The 22,897-nt window shown below is 42.3% G+C and overlaps 1 protein-coding gene across 24 annotated transcripts in view; it reads right to left on the bottom strand.

Annotated features, from left to right (window-relative positions):
* The window catches only part of LOC126353529 (polypyrimidine tract-binding protein 1), a 509,631-nt gene that overhangs the window by 126,054 nt on the left and 360,680 nt on the right, over positions 1 to 22,897 (bottom strand). For all 24 annotated transcript variants that reach the window (XM_050002786.1, XM_050002773.1, XM_050002775.1 and 21 more), the window contains exon 3: positions 19,471 to 19,617. In XM_050002786.1, the coding sequence (XP_049858743.1) occupies positions 19,471 to 19,617 (147 nt within the window). The remainder of the gene's footprint in view (positions 1 to 19,470; positions 19,618 to 22,897) is intronic.

The raw sequence follows: 22,897 nt of genomic DNA, 5'->3' as shown, positions 1-22,897 counted from the left end.
GAGCACCGTTCTGGCCGACTAGTTGCAGTTTCAACTCCCTCACTTTAAAGTCGCATTGGTGACATTTGTGCCGACCACCGTGTGGCAGTGGAAATGGCAGTTTATAAGTTTCAAGTTAGTACTGGTACAGTTCATAACATTGTGTGTAACAAGCTGAAGTACAACAAAACATGTGCAAGATGGGTCCCAAAGGAGTTGATGCAGGTACACCAGGAAACAAGGTTGAGAGAGGGCACAGAGTTAAAGGGACTTTATGAAAGAGGTGAGCACTTCCTCAACAAAATTTTAACTTGTGATGAAACTTGGGTTGAACTTATTATGAACCAGAATCAAAAAGCCAAAGCATGGAGTGGAATCACACCAACTCACCTGTAAAGAAAAAATTCAATACCCAAGGATCAGCACGAAATCATGTTGACGGTGTTTTGGGATGCTCAATTTCCAATTTTTTTGTGATTGTTTCTAAGAGCAGCTTACAATGAACAGCCAATACTATTGGGATTTGCTTTTAAAACAAGGTGAAGTCAGCCATGAGAGAGACGTCTTGGATCTCAGAGGAGAGGTGTGATTCTCCCGCAAGACAACGCACGCCCTCATATTGCTCAGGTAATCCGTGAAACTATCGACAAAATTGGCTAGGAAATACTGTCTCATCTCCCTTTACGGGGAAGGGGTTACAGGACAAAGAGGACCTGGTTGAAACATCAAGACAAAGAGTTCTTTGCAGCCGGAATAAAAAAGCTTGTAGCCTGTTGGAACAAGTGCATAAATGTTCAAGGGGACTGTTAAAATGCAGAAAGTATTTTTTGTATAAACGCTTTTTTCTCCAGACCAATTTGTATCTAATTATTGAATTATCCTTTTATAACGCCAAGCGACAAGCATAAATGAATTTTACCAAGAACACCGTTCCTCTAGTATTTCTCATCCGTAAGTAAAACAACAAGGCACTTAACCCGTAGGTTGGCTTGAAGACAGGAGTGCTTAAAATCACAAGTCCTACTGGAAAGTTGTACACCCAATGGCCTTCGGGCTGGCATACTCATCCAGATGTAGGAAGAGACACAGTTTAATGCACTCAATCGAACTAGGCATTTCAAAATAAATCGCTGTCGGAGGTAAAAACCGAAAAGCGCGAAATACTACTTTGGTCGATAGCTGATATAATCCCACACTTCTGTACTTGAACACTGCGCCAAAGATTTAAAGGGCCGCTTTTTTGAAACCACGTCATTTTCCCGGTTGGGACATAGAAATGTGAAATTTGGTTCAGTTGCACACAACCTTTCTCTGTAATGGTGTAAAGGCCTGTAGCCCTACGACATCACTATCGGGCTCGGCGACGCTTAAAACACTCAAGAACTCAGACGTTCCTGTGAATGTAATCTGGGTTAAAGGCACAGTGGCACCAATTTCAACATAATTCTGTTCAATGCACCGCGGACGTGTCACAGCCCCCTTAAGCCCATCTCAATCCTGCTCTTGACGCCCCACTGGTGGAGGTCAGGACTGCTTCACCCAGCATTGATCTCTCTTTTTTATTATGTGTAGGCGAGGGAAATTTATCAGACACTGCCCCTCAGAATTTATAATTAAAGGCCTCAAGAGGTGACAAAGGTCGTCGATTAGACCACACTTTGTCTTGGGGCGTTCATTTTCACAAATTTCGCGTTCGAAAACAACAGTTTGCACTGAGATACACTACAGACCTACGTTCTTGACCACCTTCGCCGCTACCGGACACCCCAACCCCTCCCCCAGCCGATTCACGCTTCTCTGAAGACTTGGTGGTGCTACAAGTCCAATGAATCTGGTCTAGCCACTCTGGAGTGTAGCGCTAGCACAAACTTTGCTGCGTACGGAGGGGCACCACTAGGGACTATTCGAAACCATTCGATGAAATTTCAACGTGATCGGAATCAGCAAATGGTTTTTTATGTTTCTTCAATCCTCCTGCAGCGTGACCACGATGTGTTGTGACATTGATACGTGCATGTATTAAACGGGTAAGTGTTCATCGAAAACACGACACGCCACCCCGCCCCTTCACAATTTGGCAACACCCTCAGTTACACCCGCACATCTTTGCAGAACACAATGAAAACTTACCTGTCCAGAGACGACCCTCAACTGATTTCTAGGAAGCGGGCAACCCCTTGGACACCCTATAGCTGAATGGCATTACACCACTGCTCTAGCGAATCCTTGTGGGTATGTGAAATCTGAGGTATGCCTAAGTGGTTGCCTGCCTGCAGACGCCTAAGTGGTTGCCTGCCTGCAGACGCCTAAGTGGTTGCCTGCCTGCAGACGCCTAAGTGGTTGCCTGCCTGCAGACGCCTAAGTGGTTGCCTGCCTGCAGACGCCTAAGTGGTTGCCTGCCTGCAGACGCCTAAGTGGTTGCCTGCCTGCAGACGCCTAAGTGGTTGCCTGCCTGCAGACGCCTAAGTGGTTGCCTGCCTGCAGACGCCTAAGTGGTTGCCTGCCTGCAGACGCCTAAGTGGTTGCCTGCCTGCAGACGCCTAAGTGGTTGCCTGCCTGCAGACGCCTAAGTGGTTGCCTGCCTGCAGACGCCTAAGTGGTTGCCTGCCTGCAGACGCCTAAGTGGTTGCCTGCCTGCAGACGCCTAAGTGGTTGCCTGCCTGCAGACGCCTAAGTGGTTGCCTGCCTGCAGACGCCTAAGTGGTTGCCTGCCTGCAGACGCCTAAGTGGTTGCCTGCCTGCAGACGCCTAAGTGGTTGCCTGCCTGCAGACGCCTAAGTGGTTGCCTGCCTGCAGACGCCTAAGTGGTTGCCTGCCTGCAGACGCCTAAGTGGTTGCCTGCCTGCAGACGCCTAAGTGGTTGCCTGCCTGCAGACGCCTATGAATCTGTCAAGTATTTTCTCTGAATAGGTACATTTTTAATTTTAAGTGCTCAAGAAAGGTACACAGAAAGCCTCATGGATGTTGCTGAACACTGCCGTTTTATTTACGCACGTGTCCATGTCCCTAACGGTTCCTTCCTGTACACCACAGTGAAAATTATGGTCGTGCTATACTCCAAAGAGTTCAATGAGGTTGCAGCCCCCGCAATGTCCTTAGAGTGAAAAGTCCGGGGTGGGGGAGGGGGGATTAGCAGTGTCAAAAGTTGCCACGAACGTCGTTCTGTTGCACATCGCACCGCTGATGGTCAGTTTCGACCGCAAAATGTGTGGGAATCAACGCTCCCAAGAAAAGAGTGGTTTCATTGAAGCCTTTCATGCCACCCCTTTGTGTGGAGTCTGAGCGGTAGTGTATATGTATCTTTTGCTCTGTCACCCACAGGAAAACCGAACGAGTTGAACTCCGGGCGTCAGAGTTCTGACCATCGCATGCACATAAAAAAAAGGGGTGAAATGTGGGTAAGAGTGGCGGAGTGACGACCTTCCTACTGTGTGACACATTAACGATGATGTGTGATTAAATTTTAGTACCAATGTGACATTAACCAACCTTACACTTGACGAGAACTACTTAACTCTGGTCTTTTTCCTCACATGTCGACACCTGTTTGAAACGTCGCCGAACCCGAGGGTGATGTCGCCGGAAGCCACAGTTTTGCACCACTGCAGAGGAATGTTGCAGTGACGTTTGAGCCAAACTTCCGACTGGTACATCGAAATGTGAAATTACCGTTTCAAGACAAGACCTTTTAATTCCTTTAAGCAGTATGATATCCATTGAGGCACTGAAATATACGTATACTATTGAAGTTATGACGGTGGGTTGAGACTCCTGACTGGATACCTGATACAATAGCAGCACTGCTAGTAGACGAGGTTTCGTATTCAAATCCCAGTCCGGCACAGTTTTAATTTGCTAAGAAATCTCACAAATGCACGTAACTGCCGGAGAGGGGAAAAAATCACTGTTTAAAGAGACATGTTTGATAAAAAACCAGCTCAATTCTAACTGTCCGATTCTGAGGCAGAAGTTGGATTCAAACGGAAATGCAATCCTCAATCCCAGATTGAAGAAGTGATACATAGTGCTGGTGGTGGAGAGGAAGTGTCATGCACAAAATGTTATTCTTTCTTAGGCAAAGTCAGATTTCTTTTTACCTCTCCTACTCACTCCCGGAAATTTGAGCAAAAAGAAGTGACCGCGGCGCCATGGGGTTAAGCTTGCGAGTAGTGCGCATTCGGCGCCAGTGCAGCAGGAGGGTGGATTATAGCTCGTCCCGGGATTTTCAGGCGGCAGGTGCCGCGGGCCGCCTTGTCGCTTGTTAGCGGGTGTCCCCCGGGCAAACGCGGCTCCGCTGTTTGCTCTTCTGCTGAGCGCCTCTCGACCGGTACGGCTCAGGGACTAGCCCGAGTTCCATCTACACAGCCACATAGCCGCCCGCGGCTCGCCTTCTCCCACCATACGAGACACTCCCTTTGCGGTCCCACGACCGAGGAGATACCTTTTTCCCTTCGGTAAACGGCATGGACGAGGACGTGACGCAATACTGTGTCCAAATATCAGAACCACGGACCGTTACACTCGCATGACACTCCCGCTTACAACGAAGGAACTTTTAACAAACAAGACAAAGCTGAGACTTCAGTCAAGAGGCAAACAATATTCATAGTCAACAACTTTTTCGCAGAAAGACACAGAAGCTTATGAGAGACCGTACAGAAGGCTAAAATCGAGTTTGCCTTAGTGTTTCAGGCGACATGACGTATACGGTTTTATTTCCATCTACTAGACTTTGTAGCATGTAGAAGGATGTAAGTGAGACTCTTTAAAATCCGTGAGTGCGTTGAGATCACTACGAGCACATTTGTATTCTGCAAGCCATAGCACAGTGCGCAGCATATAATACTGAGTGTTCCTAATCATTTTTACTCATTCTACTTCATTCCCAAAAGTAAGTACATGGGAAGAACAGTTCCTAATTTTACCGTTGCGACAATTACGAGAGTTTTGTATCGGAGGAAATAAGGTGTTCGCTAGGTTCGGGCATGGAAGAAGAGTGAGAACCGATGTGGACCTACATATTAAACTAAAATTAACCATTCGCCTAATATGACCGAAACATTAGGGTGAATATAAATTAGGACGACATGACGGCGATTTAATGTCTACTGCAGGGCCGGCCACGGCGTACCAAACTTAAGGCGTGTATGGAGTGTGTGGCCTAAAGGCCCGGCCAGTCACTCGGCTTTGCTTCGTAGAACTCTGAAGTACCAGAAACACCACATTTCCTTTAGCATTGCGATGCGGTATGTTTCAGTCGGCACTACTCTCCCGAGTTCGTGAGAAGAGTAGTTGTCAGTGTTGCTTACTCTTCGCTATTTGCTCGTGGCATGGGAGACGTTCACAAACCCAGAGGCTGTTTGCACATGAAGAGGCAGTCTAGCGAGCTACCGTCGCAATCCTTTAAAATTAATAGGAATGACAGAAGAGAGGTATGAGAATTTTGAATTGGCGGTAAGTGACGGGTACTGGATATTTGCTATGAAACGACGTTACAATACCATGCGGAAAGAATTTGAAGATTTGGCTGACAATGAAAGAAAAAAAATACAACAATCGACAGACGGGATTCATTGTTCTGCACGTCAAGCAGCACATGGTAAATTTGCAGGCATGGAGCACGCAAAAGAAACTGGTGATACGATTAGTAAAATTGTCGGTTCAAACAGTTTTCGCTGGAACTTTAGAGTGTGGAGACTTCATGTATTACTGAAATGTATGTTGGTCACGTCCAAGAACATCACTGGAACGGTTTTTCGATTTAAAACTAGCTACTGCTGAATTTATCAAGGAAAAGGGAGTACAGGATCGAAAATTAGAACATTCGGAATGGATTGCAGGCGACGCATTTCAACAGACTTGACTGCCACTCGCCACAATAAGACATTGAAAGGTAACTTTTTTTATTATTTGGTGGGAATGTATTTAAAAATAAAGTAGTGTTGTTTCTGACATGCATTCTAGTTCCCTAAGCCCATTGGCGTTAAAGAAAACGCGAGGTTTCAAGAATTCATTGCTACTCAAAGAATTACAAGGCTAGCTTCACAAAGGTTTTTGAGGATACTGTCAATCGGACGTTTGTTTTCGAGACCGTTTGCCATTACAGTTTAAAACTCCCCTGTGCGTGCGCAGATGTGACTGGCCCGCGAGATAAATCCAGTGTTAACGACAAATCTTTTTGCGTTAAAACTGTCCATAAAGGTTTCAAAGTCTCCAGAATAAGGTAGCAAACGTGCTACAATATTTCGAACATATTTGTATGAATGACGGTTTCTCGATTATTAAACTAAATACGCTCCTATTACTTGGCGACTTGAGCGAAAAACTCTGAAATTGTCCGCATCTTCCGTATGCCGACGGTATGTGCTACACGAAAATTATGTCTTTAGCACGTCAAAAATAATCAAATAGTACTATACATGTTCTGTTTGTGATCTACATTGTTGATAAAGGTAAAACAAAACCCAGCCGTATGCAGTGCCATTTAAATATGGCGCATTTGCGATTTCCTCCTCGACTCACCCTCACGATCAGACAGCGAGGAGTGACGGTGGGGGAAATGTTCCAGCCATATTGAGCACTTTGGCACTTGTGCCCGGGCATGACCCAAGAACCAAAACGTTGGCCCCCTGGGCTAGCGTCGTAACACTAACCAGCTCTAACCACCATAATGTCTAAAAAAGTATTTCTTTTTTAGGAACTAATATTCAAATTCCGATTACGTTGACATTTTATACTTCCAGTAACTTCTTATACAGATTTCTTTTGGGTAAAATTTTTGGGAACAGCTATCTTGTAAAATCAGTGAAAAATAGTCTAGATCGCGATGGCTATTTTCTTAATATCCACCCTTCTTCCTACTGCCGCTTCGACACTGTTCCCTGCTTCCTGCATGAGAAAACCGAATAAGAACGTTGTCGTCCTGCACACCAATTCTCTCCCGCAGGCAAACTTTGTGCTCTTCGTACTCAAACCGCGGAAATTCTACGAAGCGTTCAGTGCTACCGACTCGCTGTGACTCACGTTACACAGAGGGCACGTCAGCGTACCCAAGCCCACAGTGCCACGGCCGAGACATTGAGCGACCTCTGTCACGGCACCTGCCTAGCACGACCTCGAGAAATTGTACGGCGGCGCGGCCATTCTCCTTACCTGCGTAAAGCAAACCGTGAACATGCTACTCTATCACGTATTTTGAGGTTGGTGTTCTTAATCGCCACGATCAGAATCGCAGGAAAAAAGCGCATGAACCATGGACCTTGCCGTTGGTGGGGAGGCTTGCGTGCCTCAGCGTACCGTAGGTGCAACCACAACGGAGGGGTATCTGTTGAGAGGCCAGACAAACGTGTGGTTCCTGGAGAGGGGCAGCAGCCTTTTCAGTAGGTGCAGGGGCAACAGTCTGGATGATTGACTGATCTGGCCTTGCAACATTAACCAAAACGGCCTTGCTGTGCTGGTACTGCGAACGGCTGAAAACAAGGGGAAACTACAGCCGTAATTTTTCCCGAGGACATGCAGCTTTACTGTATGAACGAGGATAATGGAATGTAGTCAAACTAAATCGGGTGATGCTGAGGGAATGAGACACTTAAAGTAGTAAAGGAATTTTGGTATTTAGGAAGTAAAATAACTGATGATGGTCGAAGTAGAGAGGATATAAAATGTAGACTGGCAATGGCAAGGAAAGCGTTTCTGAAGAAGAGAAATTTGTTAACATCGAATATAGATTTATGTATCAGGAAGTCGTTTCTGAAAGTATTTGTTGAGTGTAGACATGTACGGAAGTGAAACATGGACGATAACTAGTTTGGACAAGAAGAGAATAGAAGCTTTCGAAATGTGGTGCTACAGAAGAATACTGAAGATAAGGTGGATAGATCACGTAACTAATGAGGAGGTATTGAATAGGATTGGGGAGAAGAGAAGTTTGTGGCACAACTTGACCAGAAGAAGGGATCGGTTGGTAGGACATGTTTTGAGGCATCAAGGGATCACAAATTTAGCATTGGAGGGCAGTGTGGAGGGTAAAAATCGTAGAGGGAGACCAAGAGATGAGTACACTAAGCAGATTCAGAAGGATGTAGATTGCAGAAGGTACTGGGAGATGAAGAAGCTTGCACAGGATAGAGTAGCATGGAGAGCTAAATCAAACCAGTCTCAGGACTGAGGACAACAGCAACATGTGAACAGAAATCTTTCGTACTCTGGTAACGAATCAATATGCCCAGTATTGCGGTATGAGCAAATGAACTATTCTCCAACAATAATATCTAAAAGCTGGTGACGAAAGAAAGGCTTACAAAGAATGGCTAACAAGTAGTCTACATCAGGATGAAAATGCCTAACTACGCTATTCAACGAAAGACAAGTAAAATCTCAAACTGATTAGAGAGCCATACACCGACCTATCTTTCTCGCATGCACTGCGCTTTGTCACTGATCCAAGCCTCCAGAGCAATGGTCGCCGAACTTTTTTGCTCAAGGGCCAACAGTAACAATATCATGTGGCACCTTGGGCCACGTCTTTTTATTAACTGGAAAACCATGGAAATGGTGTGTTGTGAAACTCCAATAGACTAGCTACAGTTAAGAAGCGAGAAGTTTACCACTGACTTTCTAGGACTTAATCGTTTAAGTCAATACCATTCAGACCACTACGTGTAGAATGTTATCTGTTTCAGGTTGTTGCCACCCACAATGACCCATAAATTGTTAACACTGTAATTGCCCAACGAAATGTTGCTGTGTTGTCTTTGTGAACAGATGGTTAAAAACAGCAAATGGACTTTCACTTAAATGTATTATGTAACATGAGACATCATCGCAACTGTTTTCTACATGTTTTGATACTCATGTTTTCTTCATTTCGCTGACTGAACTACAACAGCCTTAATTTACTTTCACACTAGATGAGGTACCTGGAATTGGCTAGATATGTATTTATTCCAATCTTATGTTATTCTGTCTCTTACCCCCCTCACTCTGTCATCCATCTCGACTTTCCCCTCACTCTCTGTCAATTTCTTTACACATTGAAAATAATGTATGTATCAGTGTGGTTGATATCAATCCGAGTGTTTAGGAAAAGAAATGGTGGAGGACAGACAGACAGACAGACAGACAGACAGACAGACAGACAGACAGACAGACAGACAGACAGACAGACAGACAGACAGACAGACAGACAGACAGACAGACAGACAGACAGACAGACAGACAGACAGACAGACAGACAGACAGACAGACAGACAGACAGACTTAAAAGCTAATGATTAATTATTTCTTTTAACAAGTATGTACCGTATATGACAGTCTCTATAATGCATATTCATGAATCCAATGCACTTTGATTAAAGATTGATACAACGGCAAATGATTGGTATGAGGCACACGCACCCATTTGTTGTCAGCACTCGGAAACAAAAAGGAACACATTTCCATTATTACGTCCCCTCCCACCGCAAGGACAAATCTGCCACTGTACCAAGTGGCACCTGTAAAGCTGATACAACCACTTTATGCACTCCTACTTTCAATTCTTCCAGTATATTTTTCATTTGATGAAGGAGACAGGTACAGCCGACAGCTGTAAACCATTTATTCTCTACCAGATTTGGATATATATCATTCACCGTTCTGAAGAAACTGTAAAAATTAGCACCTGTTAAAATGAAATAGCACTTTGGGAAATAAACCACTCGCAATTGTTGGACGTATGCGACTCCTCCTCCAAATAACAAGCTGTGCAATTGCCTACAATAATAGGCCATGTTTATGACACTGAAATCCTGCAATACTGGGAAAAAGATTTTTAAATACCCGTCTGCTGGTTTAAGAACTATTAGATTATGAGGGATATATTCATAGGAGACATACGAGTAGTTGTGTCACATTGTCAACAAGTACTTTTTAGTCAGTCTTCACAGGAGTAGTGTGTTGAGACAGACTGGAATAATCGTCATGGTAGAATGTGTCAACGATGACATGTGCCATTCACAAAATTACTGTCACCATGTTTATGAGTGTTGAAAACTGCATTAAACGCTGCTGATCAAATTTCAATAAACTGGAAAAAAGCATACAGTGCATCTTACTAATTCATTCCAGTTCAATTCTCACTGAAAATAAAATTCACAGAACTTTCATAATCTTACAATATTCATGTAGCTAGGCAGGAGCATATGAAGGAAGGAAGGAAGGAAGGAAGGAAGGAAGGAAGGAAGGAAGGAAGGAAATAATCAGTAATTTTGAGCCTCTACCAAAAACAAATCGGGGAGCAGTGTATCTTGTTCCTGAAATTTGTTTTCAAGTACTTTCATGCAAGATGAGATAGATGTATTATTCAAATGGCCACAAAAACTTTATTATAACTGCATTAATATCAAACTTTAAAAACCTAGAAATAAATAAGAAATTTAAAAAATAAAAAAGGACAGATGCATTGCACAAGCAACAGGCTATATAAGAAGGCTACAGGTCTCTTATTCAATCTGGTCTGCATCGTTTGGACTGCATGCAATCCTCATTGCGTCTTCTAAATGCCTGGACAAAACAGACTACGATATTTATTTTTCAGGTACTTCATTTTTGAAAATGAAGCTTCACAAAGGTAAGTAGAAGAAAAAGTGTTAAAATGAACTGTGCACCGTCTCGTACATTTTTATAATTGTTAGGCACATGTTTCCAAAATTCAGTGTACTGTTGTGTTCCACAATGTTCTATAAACAGAGCTGTGTGTCCTGCTGAAGTTCGATTATTGCATTTAGCAAATTAGTTTTAGGGACTCCAAATTGGCAGAATGATTTGAAATCCTCATGTCCAACATATCAAGGGTTCTCTACTAGAATGATACAGCTTATAGCTTCGAAATCTACAAATGTGTTTTTATTTCTTCCAAATAGGCTTCAAAATATTCATTCATAGTTAAAAAATATTCATTCATAGTTAAGCCTGATCGGAGCATAGCAGCAGTTGGAAAATTAGACAGATTTTTTACTTTGAGTTTATTTATATATATTGGAGTTTGGCTTGAAATGCAAATATTTTGTTAGTCATTTGCCCAATTATCTTGTTTGGCCCTTGTAATTCTAAGTTAAGCCTGTTGAATTTTTCATGTAATATTGGTCGAAAATGCTGTAAGTATCCACCATTCATCATCAAGTTCAGGATAATTTTTGCCACTTTGTTGTAAGAATAAAATAATTTCAGATTTCAAATTGACAAACCATTCCAGCACTTTTCCTTTGCCTAGCCATCTGACTGCAGTATGTAGATCATCACTGAAACAAGCTTGCGATTCCTGAAGAATTTCTTCAAATTTTCAGTGATTAAGGTCACAGGCACTAATGAAATTCATAACACTTATATCCATTTGCATAACATCCATCAATTTGGTATTTGAAATTTGACACGCCAAATTTGATGCAGTAAGCAATGAATGGAGAGTAAATTGGGCAAATTCCATAACTTCTTAATCGGTGCTATCAAACCATTTTTGATGCCAGTCATTGACTGGTACTAATTTACTCATAGGTAAGTCATTTTTTTTACAAATTCTTTAATGACATCCACAAAATCACACCATTTTGTGTGAGCTTTCATGGTTATAATTTCTAAAAAATCTTCCTCTATTACCCCAACATTTGTGCAGTAACGCACAAATAATGAAAACCGAGCCATCGAAGCTAAATCTGTACTGGAATCACATGCACGACTGAAGTACTTGCATAGGTTGACTTTATTAAATACTGCATCTAACATGTATTTTGAAACATCATCTATATGACGTCGACAGGTATATTCTGAAAGTATGAGCTTATTAATTTCAGCTGCTATTTGTTTACCATTGGAGAAATATTGAAAAAGTTTCAGAAACAGCCATCATACATTGCTTCACAAATCAGCATCAGTGAAAGCTTTCATATTTGTTTGCCAGAATATTACATACTTGGTATGATGCTCTTGCGACAGCCTCACTTTGCCTAACTGTTGCTAACGTAACGTTTTGTTGACAACGAATGGTAGATTTTATATCAGCAATTTTTTCCTTTCTTTCATTTGAATTCGAAGAAAAAGCTACTGTAAATGAATTGTGCTTACTTGTGTAGTGGCGAGATAAATTTTCTCTCTTCAGTCCCACAATCGTATCCCAGCATATTAAGTAAATATGCAGTACCTTCTCTGTGTCCACTTATAAAGCAATACTCTTCTTCCCAAAGTTCTTGGAAACTTCTTTTCTCTTACCATATTTTCCTCTTAGTCACTACTCGAGGGTACATCAGACATTATTCCACTAAAGACATTTATTCCACTAATAATTGTATCGAGAAATAGAGCACAAATACACTCAATATGCGACGAATGCTCAGGGGCACCGAAACTTAGTTCACAACTGACACTACAAAGCTAACAATGAGGATGCTGCGGGACAAGCCCGTCGCAGACAAACGAGCAGCCGTGGGCACATGGCGCGTTTTATGCACTGCTCACATTGTTGGCTAGCAGGCCGCTCACGCCTTTAGCACTGCAGAAAACCGGCAAGTAGCACATTAAATGAAAGTGGTGGATGGTTTTAAGTTACCTAATTACCTCTTCGACTTTAATCACAATTATACGCAGTTTCCGTAAAAACACCGCTACGCTAGACAAGTAGGTAACTGATGCTACCCGTGCGAAGCCGAGGAGGGTCGCGGACAACACAAAAACATGCTCTGGGCCGTGTTTGACAACCACTGCTTCAGAATAAAAGCAACCATCGCCATGAAATACAACTAACTTTGTTGGCAAGCACACTTAACAGAGCTATTTTTGATGGCATGAAGTTTCCAGCACACACATGAGAATTTTATCTACCTCATATGGCCAACACTGAAGTGCTCAAGCATAATAATGCTGATTGGAAATTTGTAAATATGTACCCCACAGAGATGGTGCTTCTCAGCCGTCAACATGAGAAGCAACAGTTTTAGAAGAAACTGGAGCTCAATGCTAAATTTAAACTTCTGTGCAGTTTGGGATTTTATATAGGGATTAATAAGTTCAATGCCATGTAGAATTGTTATAAATTATCCAATACACCAGAAAAATTGGGTCGATCTTAGATGATTTTTATGATTTTTTTAAATTTATTTCTGACAACTAACAGCTAATGTGGAATTTCACATTTATATTCCAAGAGCAATCGACAGGAATGGGGGAAAGAAGTACAGCAGAAGAAAAATGGGTAGCTTTGAGGGATGAAGTAGTGAAGGCAGTAGAGGATCAAGTAGGTAAAACGACGAGGGCTAATAGAAATCCTTGGGTAACAGAAGAAATATTGAATTTAATTGATGAAAGGAGAAAATATAAAAATGCAGTGAATGAAGCAGGCAAAGAGGAATACAGACGTCTCAAAAATGAGATCGACAGGAAGTGCAAAATGGCTAGATGACAAATGTGATGTAGAGGCTTATCTCACTAGGGGTAAGACAGATACTGCCTACAGGAAAATTAAAGAGACCTTTGAAGAAAAGAGGACCACTTGTATGAATATTAAGAGCTCAGATGGAAACCCAGTTCTAACCAAAGAAGGGAAAGCAGAAAGGTGGAAGGAGTATATAGAGGGTCTATACAAGGGCGATGTACTTGAGGACAATGTTATAGAAATGGAAGAGGATGTACATGAAGATGAAATGTGAGATATGATACTGCGTGAAGAGTTTGATAGAGCACTGAAAGATCAGAGTTGAAACAAGGCCCCGGAGTAGACAACATTCCATTGGAACTACTGACGGCCTTGGGAGAGCCAGTCCTGACAAAACTCTATCATCTGGTGAACAAGATGTATGGACAGGTGAAATACCCTCAGACTTCAAGAAGCATATAGTAATTCCAATCCCAAAGAAAGCAGGTGTTGACAGATGTGAAAATTACCAAACTATCAGTTTAATAAGTGACAGCTGCAAAATACTAACGTGAATTCTTTACAGACGAATGGAAAGACTGGTAGAAGCTGACCTCGGGGAAGATCAGTTTGGATTCCGTAGAAATATTGGAACACGTGAGGCAATACTGACCCTACGACTTATTTTAGAAGCTAGATTAAGGAAAGGCAAACCCACGTTTCTAGCATTTGTAGACTTAGAGAAAGGTTTTGACAATGTTAACTGGAATACTCTCTTTCAAATTCTGAAGGTGTCACGGGTAAAATACAGGGAGCGAAAGGCTATTTACAATTTGTACAGAAACCACTTGGCAGTTATAAGAGTCGATGGACATGAATGGGAAGCAGTGGCTAGGAAGGGAGTGAGACAGGGTTGTAGCCTCTCCCCAATGTTATTCAACCTGTATATTGAGCAAGCAGTGAAGGAAATAAAAGAAAAATTTGGAGTAGGTATTAAAATCTATGGAAAAGAAATAAAAACTTTGAGGTTCGCCAATGACATTTTAATTCTGTCAGACAGCAAAGGACTTGGAAGAGCAGTTGAATGGAATGGACAGTGTCTTGAAAGGAGGATATAAGGACTAAAGACCACAACAACAACAACATTCCAAGTCGAATCTTTATGTTACAAATAGTTGCCTAAACTGTACTAGTGCTGTAATTTTCAATGATGAAGTATTCAATGTACTCAATTTGAACAGCAATGCGAGAGATTTCTGTTTATGAAGTTCCAGTGTAACGCCCAGTGCAACCCAAGTGACATAAAATAATAGCAAATGTGTGCAAATATAAATCTCATCGATCCTTCTGCCACTGAAAAATCTGTGCAACATGATAGACTCCTGCATATTTACTATGCTTAAATGTGTGAACTTTAAGTTTTGTGAAAATACAGTCAATAGTCTACACACTGAACTTAAAATTCAGTGGTTAAATGCTTACATTTACATAATCTTGATGTCGAAGTGAAATATGGAAAATGAAATGGCTCACCATTCGTATATCTGGTTCTCATTAATGAATGCAATTACATTCATATGGACGGTGTACAACTGCACAAGGAGAGTAAGTGTGTTACCATCATCGGTGCACCTTTCACATGCAGCTATTATCGGGTATGGGAACATCCTTTGCATCTTTGCAGCAGTGCAGATTTTATTATATTGTGGAGACAATTATGAGAAACTTAATTGGAAAAACTAAATATTCCAAAAAATCTTGCAATTGGTCACCAGTTCTATTCCACAATTGATTCAGATATAAATAGGAATGTGATCTTCCCACTTTTTTTTAACTCAATTTTACTACTGTAACTGTTTTATCATTAACTATGCTGTCAAAACCTAACCAAAGCATAGCATGTAGCTTTTCAACTACAGTGCGAAGAAATGAGCCTCCAGATTGGAACGAAAATACATAAGGTACGGAAGAGAGAAAATACCTGCAAAGAGGATTACATTGCGCGGAGCTTCATTACAGAGAGAGAAGATGGAGTTCTAGACAGGTAACATCAAAGGTGCTAAGTATTTTTAAAGCCAAACAAAAAATGATTTTCGTCCATTTCTCATCAATTAGATGAAGAATGCAACAGCGAAGACTGACTCAAAAAATGGGTACATGCTGGTGTAAAGGGACTAGACACACACAGAGCAGGCGATGCATACGTCTCTTGCTTCCTGAGCAACCTATTTTTTAATGTGTTTTGTATTAAATGTTCGTGTGTAAATACTACACAATCAAAACTAGCAATAGGCACTTAATTATTAACACTCAAATTCAAAACAAACACTTTGTCGATATTAAGATATTTTAATGCAAGTCTCTTTATGTAAATATGTTGCACACCAGTTCCACGCGCCGTGACCATTTAGATGGGTCTGCAAAGAGGGCGAAGGAATTCGAGTGATATAGGTAATGAAGGGGAGACTAAAAATGAGCAACGAAAATACTAGCAGAATATGCTTCAATTAGAACATCTCACACCGTGAAGTGGACGGAATTGACACACGAGAAAAAGATCGTTGTGACGGATTTGTGGCCCTACTGCATTTACAATCTCTGCCGACTGCAGGGAGTATCTAATGAGCCAGCATTCTCAGTTGCCCATGCTCCCTGCGAGTCCTTCTGGGACCACAACTTAAGGTGAAACTAAACTGATTGCGCCTGGGACGCCGGGCAGGAAATTCGATTTCGTACTCCCGCGAATAAAAGACGGGCGCAGCTGCGCAAGTGAGAGTAAGGGGTAGTGGGGATAGAAAGGGGGGAGAGAGGGGGTGTGAGGGGAGGTAGAGAGGTGGCCACTGGTATGGTACACCACAGAGGCTAATCTAATGGAACAAGGATAATTATATTTGTTACGGGGGCTTGTTTTACAAAACAGTTTTAATTAGATACGTTTGCGGGGAGTTAAAAGCTCGGAAAAAAAAGGAACCCATGTTGGAGCGCCGGCCAACTTCGGCACAGACTGCACGCTGTATAAAGTTAAGCGAGTGGCTACCTAAACGCGCGCGCACACACACACACACACACACACACACACACAACGCGCGCGCGCGCACTTAGTTCGGCGCGCGCACCCGGGACCCACCAGACAGGTAACGCCAAAGAACTGTTCGTCTTGGGATAGGCTTTGTTCCGCCACTAATAACGTCGTGTCCCGAAGCACAATTTATGTCTAGCGTCGCGGTACTACAGGTGAAAGGGAAGCACAATTACTGTCTGGCACAATGCAAACCGCGCTTTGGAGGGCAGGAAAACCTAATGATACGGAATATACAAGCGACGTAAGGAAATAATAAAGACAATATCGTGCGCTAGGCGGTTTTGCTCGGAGGAGGAGGAGGAGGTGGCAAGAGGAAGGGGGAAGGGGGAAGAAGAGCAACGATGTTCCTTCTCCTTTGTCGAGCTGCGTCATTAGCCTCGTTATGAATTTCAAAGGCCCGTCGTGAACGGCATCGCCCGCGGCGACGCCCGAGAAAGGAATGACGGAATAAAATAATTTGACAGGGAGATTTGTATGGAGGCCCCTAGCCGCGCGTTCACGGCAAACTCTCTTCCGAGAAGAGACATGCGTCACCGTATCTGTATTTTTAAGGCGTATTCCAACTCTCACGGATACAGAATAGCGATTCACTTGCAACATGGAGCTAAGGAGTGGGCATCGAACTAGCCATCACGATTAATTTCCCTCTATCAGAGTCCTTGGCAAAACATGGGATTTGGTGAGTTTGGGTTGATGATAGAACGAACTGTTTTCCATAGTCTACCATTCAACAAGTGCGCAACAATAAAATCCAACACATGATAATCCCATTTCAGGAAAAACGATTTATCTCGTGTCAGCATAAGGCAGGGGGGGTTCCGAGATTGTTGTGACAAGAGCCTCTCATGCAGTATGTAAAAGTAAACAAAACACGTACTGGTGTAAGTAAAATTACTCTTACGTTATTTTATTTTTGAAGTAAAATGAAAATGAGAAAAATTTTAATAAAAGTGGCATCCGTTAGAGAAAATGGATTTACCGCTCAATGCTGGTTTCTGACTACGCAAAAGGCATAGGAAGACCACATCTCCCTCCATTAGTCGTCACTGCCTTGGCCGCATTTGGTTTGTTGGAGGGGTGTGCGATATTTTTATCGGGACTAGCAGGTGGTTAGTACCAAATTTTCGGGCCGCTGTGCAACTGTTGCCAACTTACGCGGTGCACCATGGTGTGACTGTAGCAGTCATTACATAGCGAACGGTTTGTTATTGTTTCCGTCGCTTTGCTGGGCGTTACGATAAATGACATCAACGATACGAAGAAAGCCTGCGTCTGTAAATGCTTGCATTACAACGAGTCTATTCTTAACTGCTGTAAACTGTGTTGTGAGGTTTAACTTTATTGTGAGGTTTGTACAAGTTTGTATTTAGCCACGAAGCGATTTTTAAGCCAGGAAACTACGGAAACAGAATTCCAAGCGCTCCGAGTTGGTTGGGAAACCTATTGACTGTTCCAAAGAAAACCGAGTTATATAAAAAATTAATCCAAATGAATTGTAAATTTTATTCTACATCTACATCCATACTCCGCAAGCCACCTGACGATGTGTGGCGGAGGGTACCTTGAGTACCTCTATCGGTTCTCCATTCTACTCCAGTCTCTTATTGTTCGTGGAAAGAAGGATTGTGGTATGCCTCTGTGTGGGCTCCAATCTCTCAGATTTTTATCCTCATGGTCTCTTCGCGAGATATACGTAGGAGGGAGCTTGACTCCTCGGTGAAGGTATGTTCTCGAAACTTCAACAAAAGCCCGTACCGAGCTACTGAGCGTCCCTCCTGCAAAGTCTTCCAGTGGAGTTTACCATCTCTATAATGCTTTCGAGATTACTAAATGATCCTGTAACGAAGTGCACTGCTCTCCGTTGGATCTTCTCTATCTCTTCTATCAACCCTATCTGGTACGGATCCCACACTGGTGTGCAATATTCAAGCTGTGGGTGAACAAGCGTACTGTAACCTACTTCCTTTGTTTTCAGATTTCATTTCCTTAGGGTTCTTCCAATGAATCTCAGTCTGGCATCTGCTTTACCGACGATCAACTTAATGATCATTCCATTTTAAATCACTCCTAATGCGTGCTCCCAGATAATTTATGGAATTAACTGCTTCCAGTTGCTGACCTGCTGTATTATAGCTAAATGATATGGGATTTTTCTATGTATTCGCAGCACATTACACTTGTCTACATTGAGATTCAATTACCATTCCCAGCACTATGCGTCAATTCGCTGCAGTTCCTCCTGCATTTCAGTCCAATTTTCCATTGTTACAACCTCTCGATATACCACAGCATCATCCGCAGAAAGCCTCGGTGAACTTCCGATGTCATCCACAAGGTCATTTATGTATATTGTGAATAGCAACGGTCCTACGACACTCCCCTGTGGCACAACTGAAGTCACTCTTACTTCGGAAGACGTCTCTCCACTGAGAATGACATGCTGCGTTCTGTTATCTAGGAACTCTTCAATCCAATCACACAACTGGTCTGGTAGTCCACATTCTCTTTATATGTTCATTAAACGACTGTGGGGAACAGTATCCAACGCCTTGTGGAAGTCAAGAAACACGGCATCTACATGGGAACCCGTGTCTATTGCCCTCAGACTCGTGGACGAAAACATACTAACCTGGTCTTCGTAAGAGGCTAGTTTTAGAACTGCAAAGGATGGAAAAACCTCACACCCTCATCCCTCAATGTTAGTAAAAACCTGAACATGCTATAAATGGTACGTCAGAATTTCTAAAAATTGAAGCGGTACACAGCGACAAAGACTAGTAACCCGTGGTATAGGGTGACGTCCAACTATTTGAAGCTAATTCATTCACCAAGAGAATTCTCGCAGCATCGAGCGCGGTTTACTTGCCAAACGATTCATTTTTATTGTTTCCCGTACAATACGGAGACATTTGCTAACACGTATAATCTCGCTTTTGAATGGGACTCTAGCGTTGTTAAAGTGTTTAGGTGAACAGTCAAAATGCGAAGACAAATGTGCTATGCCCTGTTGGTTTCCACGAATACGTACCTGATTCTTTCCTTTGAGGACAAGCACATTGGTGACTCGACCGAATGGTATCCCCAAGTGGATGATTTCGGCCTCTGTCACGTCGTTAGGGATGTTGCGAATGTGTATCACCTTGGACGGTTTGCCATTGTTTTTGTCCAGTTTCACCTGCAAAGTAAGTAACATCTCTGTTAATTGTACGTAACAACGATAGCATATACAAGAGCAAAAATGTTTAGGCAGTTGGAAAGACGACAACGACATAAGTGAACAAAATATTTTAAGTGTTCATTACTCTAAAACATATTTCCTGCGGTTGAATCACTGACGGAGGGAAGTCAACTCCTCACTTCTAAATCACTCCCATCTCAATCCCCCTAGCACCACTAATTATATTATTTTGACGCGTGATTAACGCGTTTTGCGGCCGTCAGTTCTTTCTCATTTTAATGAATAATCAATGCTGCATCTCAATCGAAAGGGATAAACTATCTCTTATCAAATTTGCTCGAAGACGACACGGTGCATGTGCAGGTTAGTGGTGTTCCAATTAGCAACGGTGGTCTTTGTGACACTATTATTAAATGGACATTAAAGCAACAGATGATTTCAATAAATGAATGAAGCAATAAATTTTATAGGGATATTCAAAGCAAGCGATTCGTTTTAACATAATGGAGTACTGGCTTTTACAAAAAAAAGCCACCACGCATCACGAACAGTCATACACACACACACAACCAGTCTTCGATCACGCTCATATTCCCTTGTAGTCCAATATAATTATTCGCTGGTGTGTGATGGTTTTACGAAGAACTTTACTTGGATCTCCTGTCATTAATGCCAACGTACTTTATTTCACATGTTTTTCTGTTCCTGCGGTGCGCACGAAAAATTTGTGGATGCGTCCGGTTCGTTCAGTGAGGAGTGGAAGAGGGGGAACTGCAAGCCCCTAGAAAGTCCTCCCGACAATCTTCAGTGTGTTTAGAGGGAATATGGTGCTTGGACGAGAGGAGCCAGAAATTCCCGCACGCTCAACTACGAGCATGTAAAGCATGATGCACTTGGAACGGATGGTCCTTTAATGGCTGTTTTGTGTGACAGCACATCCAACTCTGGCCTACCAGAAGAAACTTAACTGTATATTCGCGAACCGTCAGCCGTGCGGCAAATGTGGAGAATCTGTAGTATACGAGCTCACGCAAGAGTACCCAGCGACGTTAATTTCGGACATCCAGCGAGATATGCGATTGAAACACGAGCTCTTTTAGCTGAGTGGGAAATTTATTCCAGCCAAAGCGGAACGTAACTGGTCTTAAAAGAGCAGCCTCTCAGACTGCGTGAGAATTTTCAAACTCACTCCCCACGGCCAGTTGTGGTGGAATGCTTCTATACTCCCTGAACCCTCCTTAAATTGCCAAGCCTACAATGTTTTGTTGTTAGTTGCGTTTTCACCTTCTGTGTTTATTGTTGACACGTGTTCTTGATATGATTTGGAGTAGATCGCGCCTCGTGAACTAAGTACCTGATTTTTCTGTTCGGTACCCTATAGTTCAAAATGTGTTGGCACGAATGTGTCGTTAACTTTCCCGAGTTTGATGAAATTGTTAGTCTGTAGATGGAGGAACGTGTCAGTGATATGGATGAAGAAATAAACAACGAAGTCAACGATTTTGCATTAACCAGTGATCATAGTTCTGCTACCGGGCAAGATGAGCATTCGGAGGAAGACCTTCGGAAAAGTTCTGAGTGGGGTTTCTTCAATGAAATACTTAACGTGTCTGTTAAAATAGAATGTGTTCTGAGTGGTGATAAGAAAAATGTAGTTTCCAGCAATGAATGTCAATTTGACGTACTTTCTTTTTGTACCTATCGGGTCGAATTTTTATGCGCAAATTTAAGTTAGAATTTAAATTTATTTGGAAATTTACTTGCTACAAAGATTATATAATTTTTCAGATGGCAAAATTCAGTACTCTAACAGTCAATTTCTGTGTACTATTTAAAAAAAACCACACAAAATTATGTGCTTTTGTGTGATAAATAGTTAACTGCTGCAGGCTTTGATTATTGCAACAGAATATAGGAGCATTCAAGCAACACTTAAATAACTGTCAAAAAGTTATGTACCATAAATTAAAAGTTGTGATTTTTGCCTTAAAATCTGTTTAAATATAAGGGTCCTGGAGACCCCGCCTCGTGGTATGCCGTTACAGGAAAGTCACCTCGCGAGTTAAGCTGCACTTAGAAGGAAAATAGCTAGTGGCATCCCCCTCAGATCTACCGGTAACATTGCCCAGTACACAGTCAAAAACTGAAGCCCGTCAGGCATGAAAACAAAGATGTACCTAACTGTGAAAAAAGAAGCAAAATGGTGAATGGTCCACGCCAAAAACGTGCAACATAGCGCGTATTCGAGCACCCCCCCCCCCCCCCCCACATACACACATTATCAACTGTCCGCACGTCACTTCCGTGTCTGTGCACTGTATTCAAAATCGGATCCATGTCGTCGGGGAACGTCTGTTTGCAACAGCGAGGTGTAAGGAAGGCGCCTCCAGACTACATATATACCTATTACTTGGTTTACGCAAGTATCACACCTTTTTATTCTTGCGTTCCGTTTTGAAAGTTGACACTAATTCCTTTTGACACTAATTCATTTACATGAACCCAGATCGCATTATTTCTCTTATTTTCCTCTTCTCTGAGAAGTTTGAGCGGCATCTCGCCTGCTCTCACTATTCCTCACATTTACTTCCGACGGTTGTATGTTCTTACAACATTACTCGTATTTTGTAACCGATGTATAACGGGACAACTGCAAAGACTACAGAAGTAGGGCAAACACGTTAACGGCTGGATGGAAATTTCAGAATTTTGTGAAGACATGGAGATTTGAGCACTGATCTCCCGCTTTGCAATGTAACACCGTGCCCACACTACCACTAAACGGTGCGGTTCCACATATTGAACGTAGAAAGTTTACTAATTTTTTCATAATGAAGTACACCACCTTCCAGTTTTCATGCTTTGTGTTCCGTTTTTGACAGGATAGTTACTGAACCATTTTACCACTACATCTGAGGGGGGTGCGGTGCAGGCTTCCGTTGTTGGTACATTGAATAGTTTAATGTATCTTTTTCTCGACTCGGATGTACAATAGCTTTAGTTGTATGCAAACAAACTCGCGTCCTGCGTGAGTAAACCGAACATCAACCGGGCACATTTTCTTAGATTTCATTCGTGGAATCCCTATCCAAAATCTTTGAAGAAACCTGGAAAGAGAAACAACATGGCGCTCAAATGAGAATGTGACTACCTGCCTATAGTGCACTTACTAAGGGGCGACGTAACTCCAATTAATTTCCTTGTAGTTGCTGCTCAAATTTCAAGTGGCTGCATTGGAAGTAGAAGTGATTTGTAAGTAGATACTTGGTCCCCAGAA

Source organism: Schistocerca gregaria, chromosome 1 (assembly GCF_023897955.1).
Source record: "Schistocerca gregaria isolate iqSchGreg1 chromosome 1, iqSchGreg1.2, whole genome shotgun sequence".
Taxonomy (NCBI): Eukaryota; Metazoa; Arthropoda; class Insecta; order Orthoptera; family Acrididae; genus Schistocerca; species Schistocerca gregaria.
The sequence above is the reverse complement of the archived record's forward strand: the minus strand, read 5'-3'. Positions and strand labels throughout refer to the sequence as shown.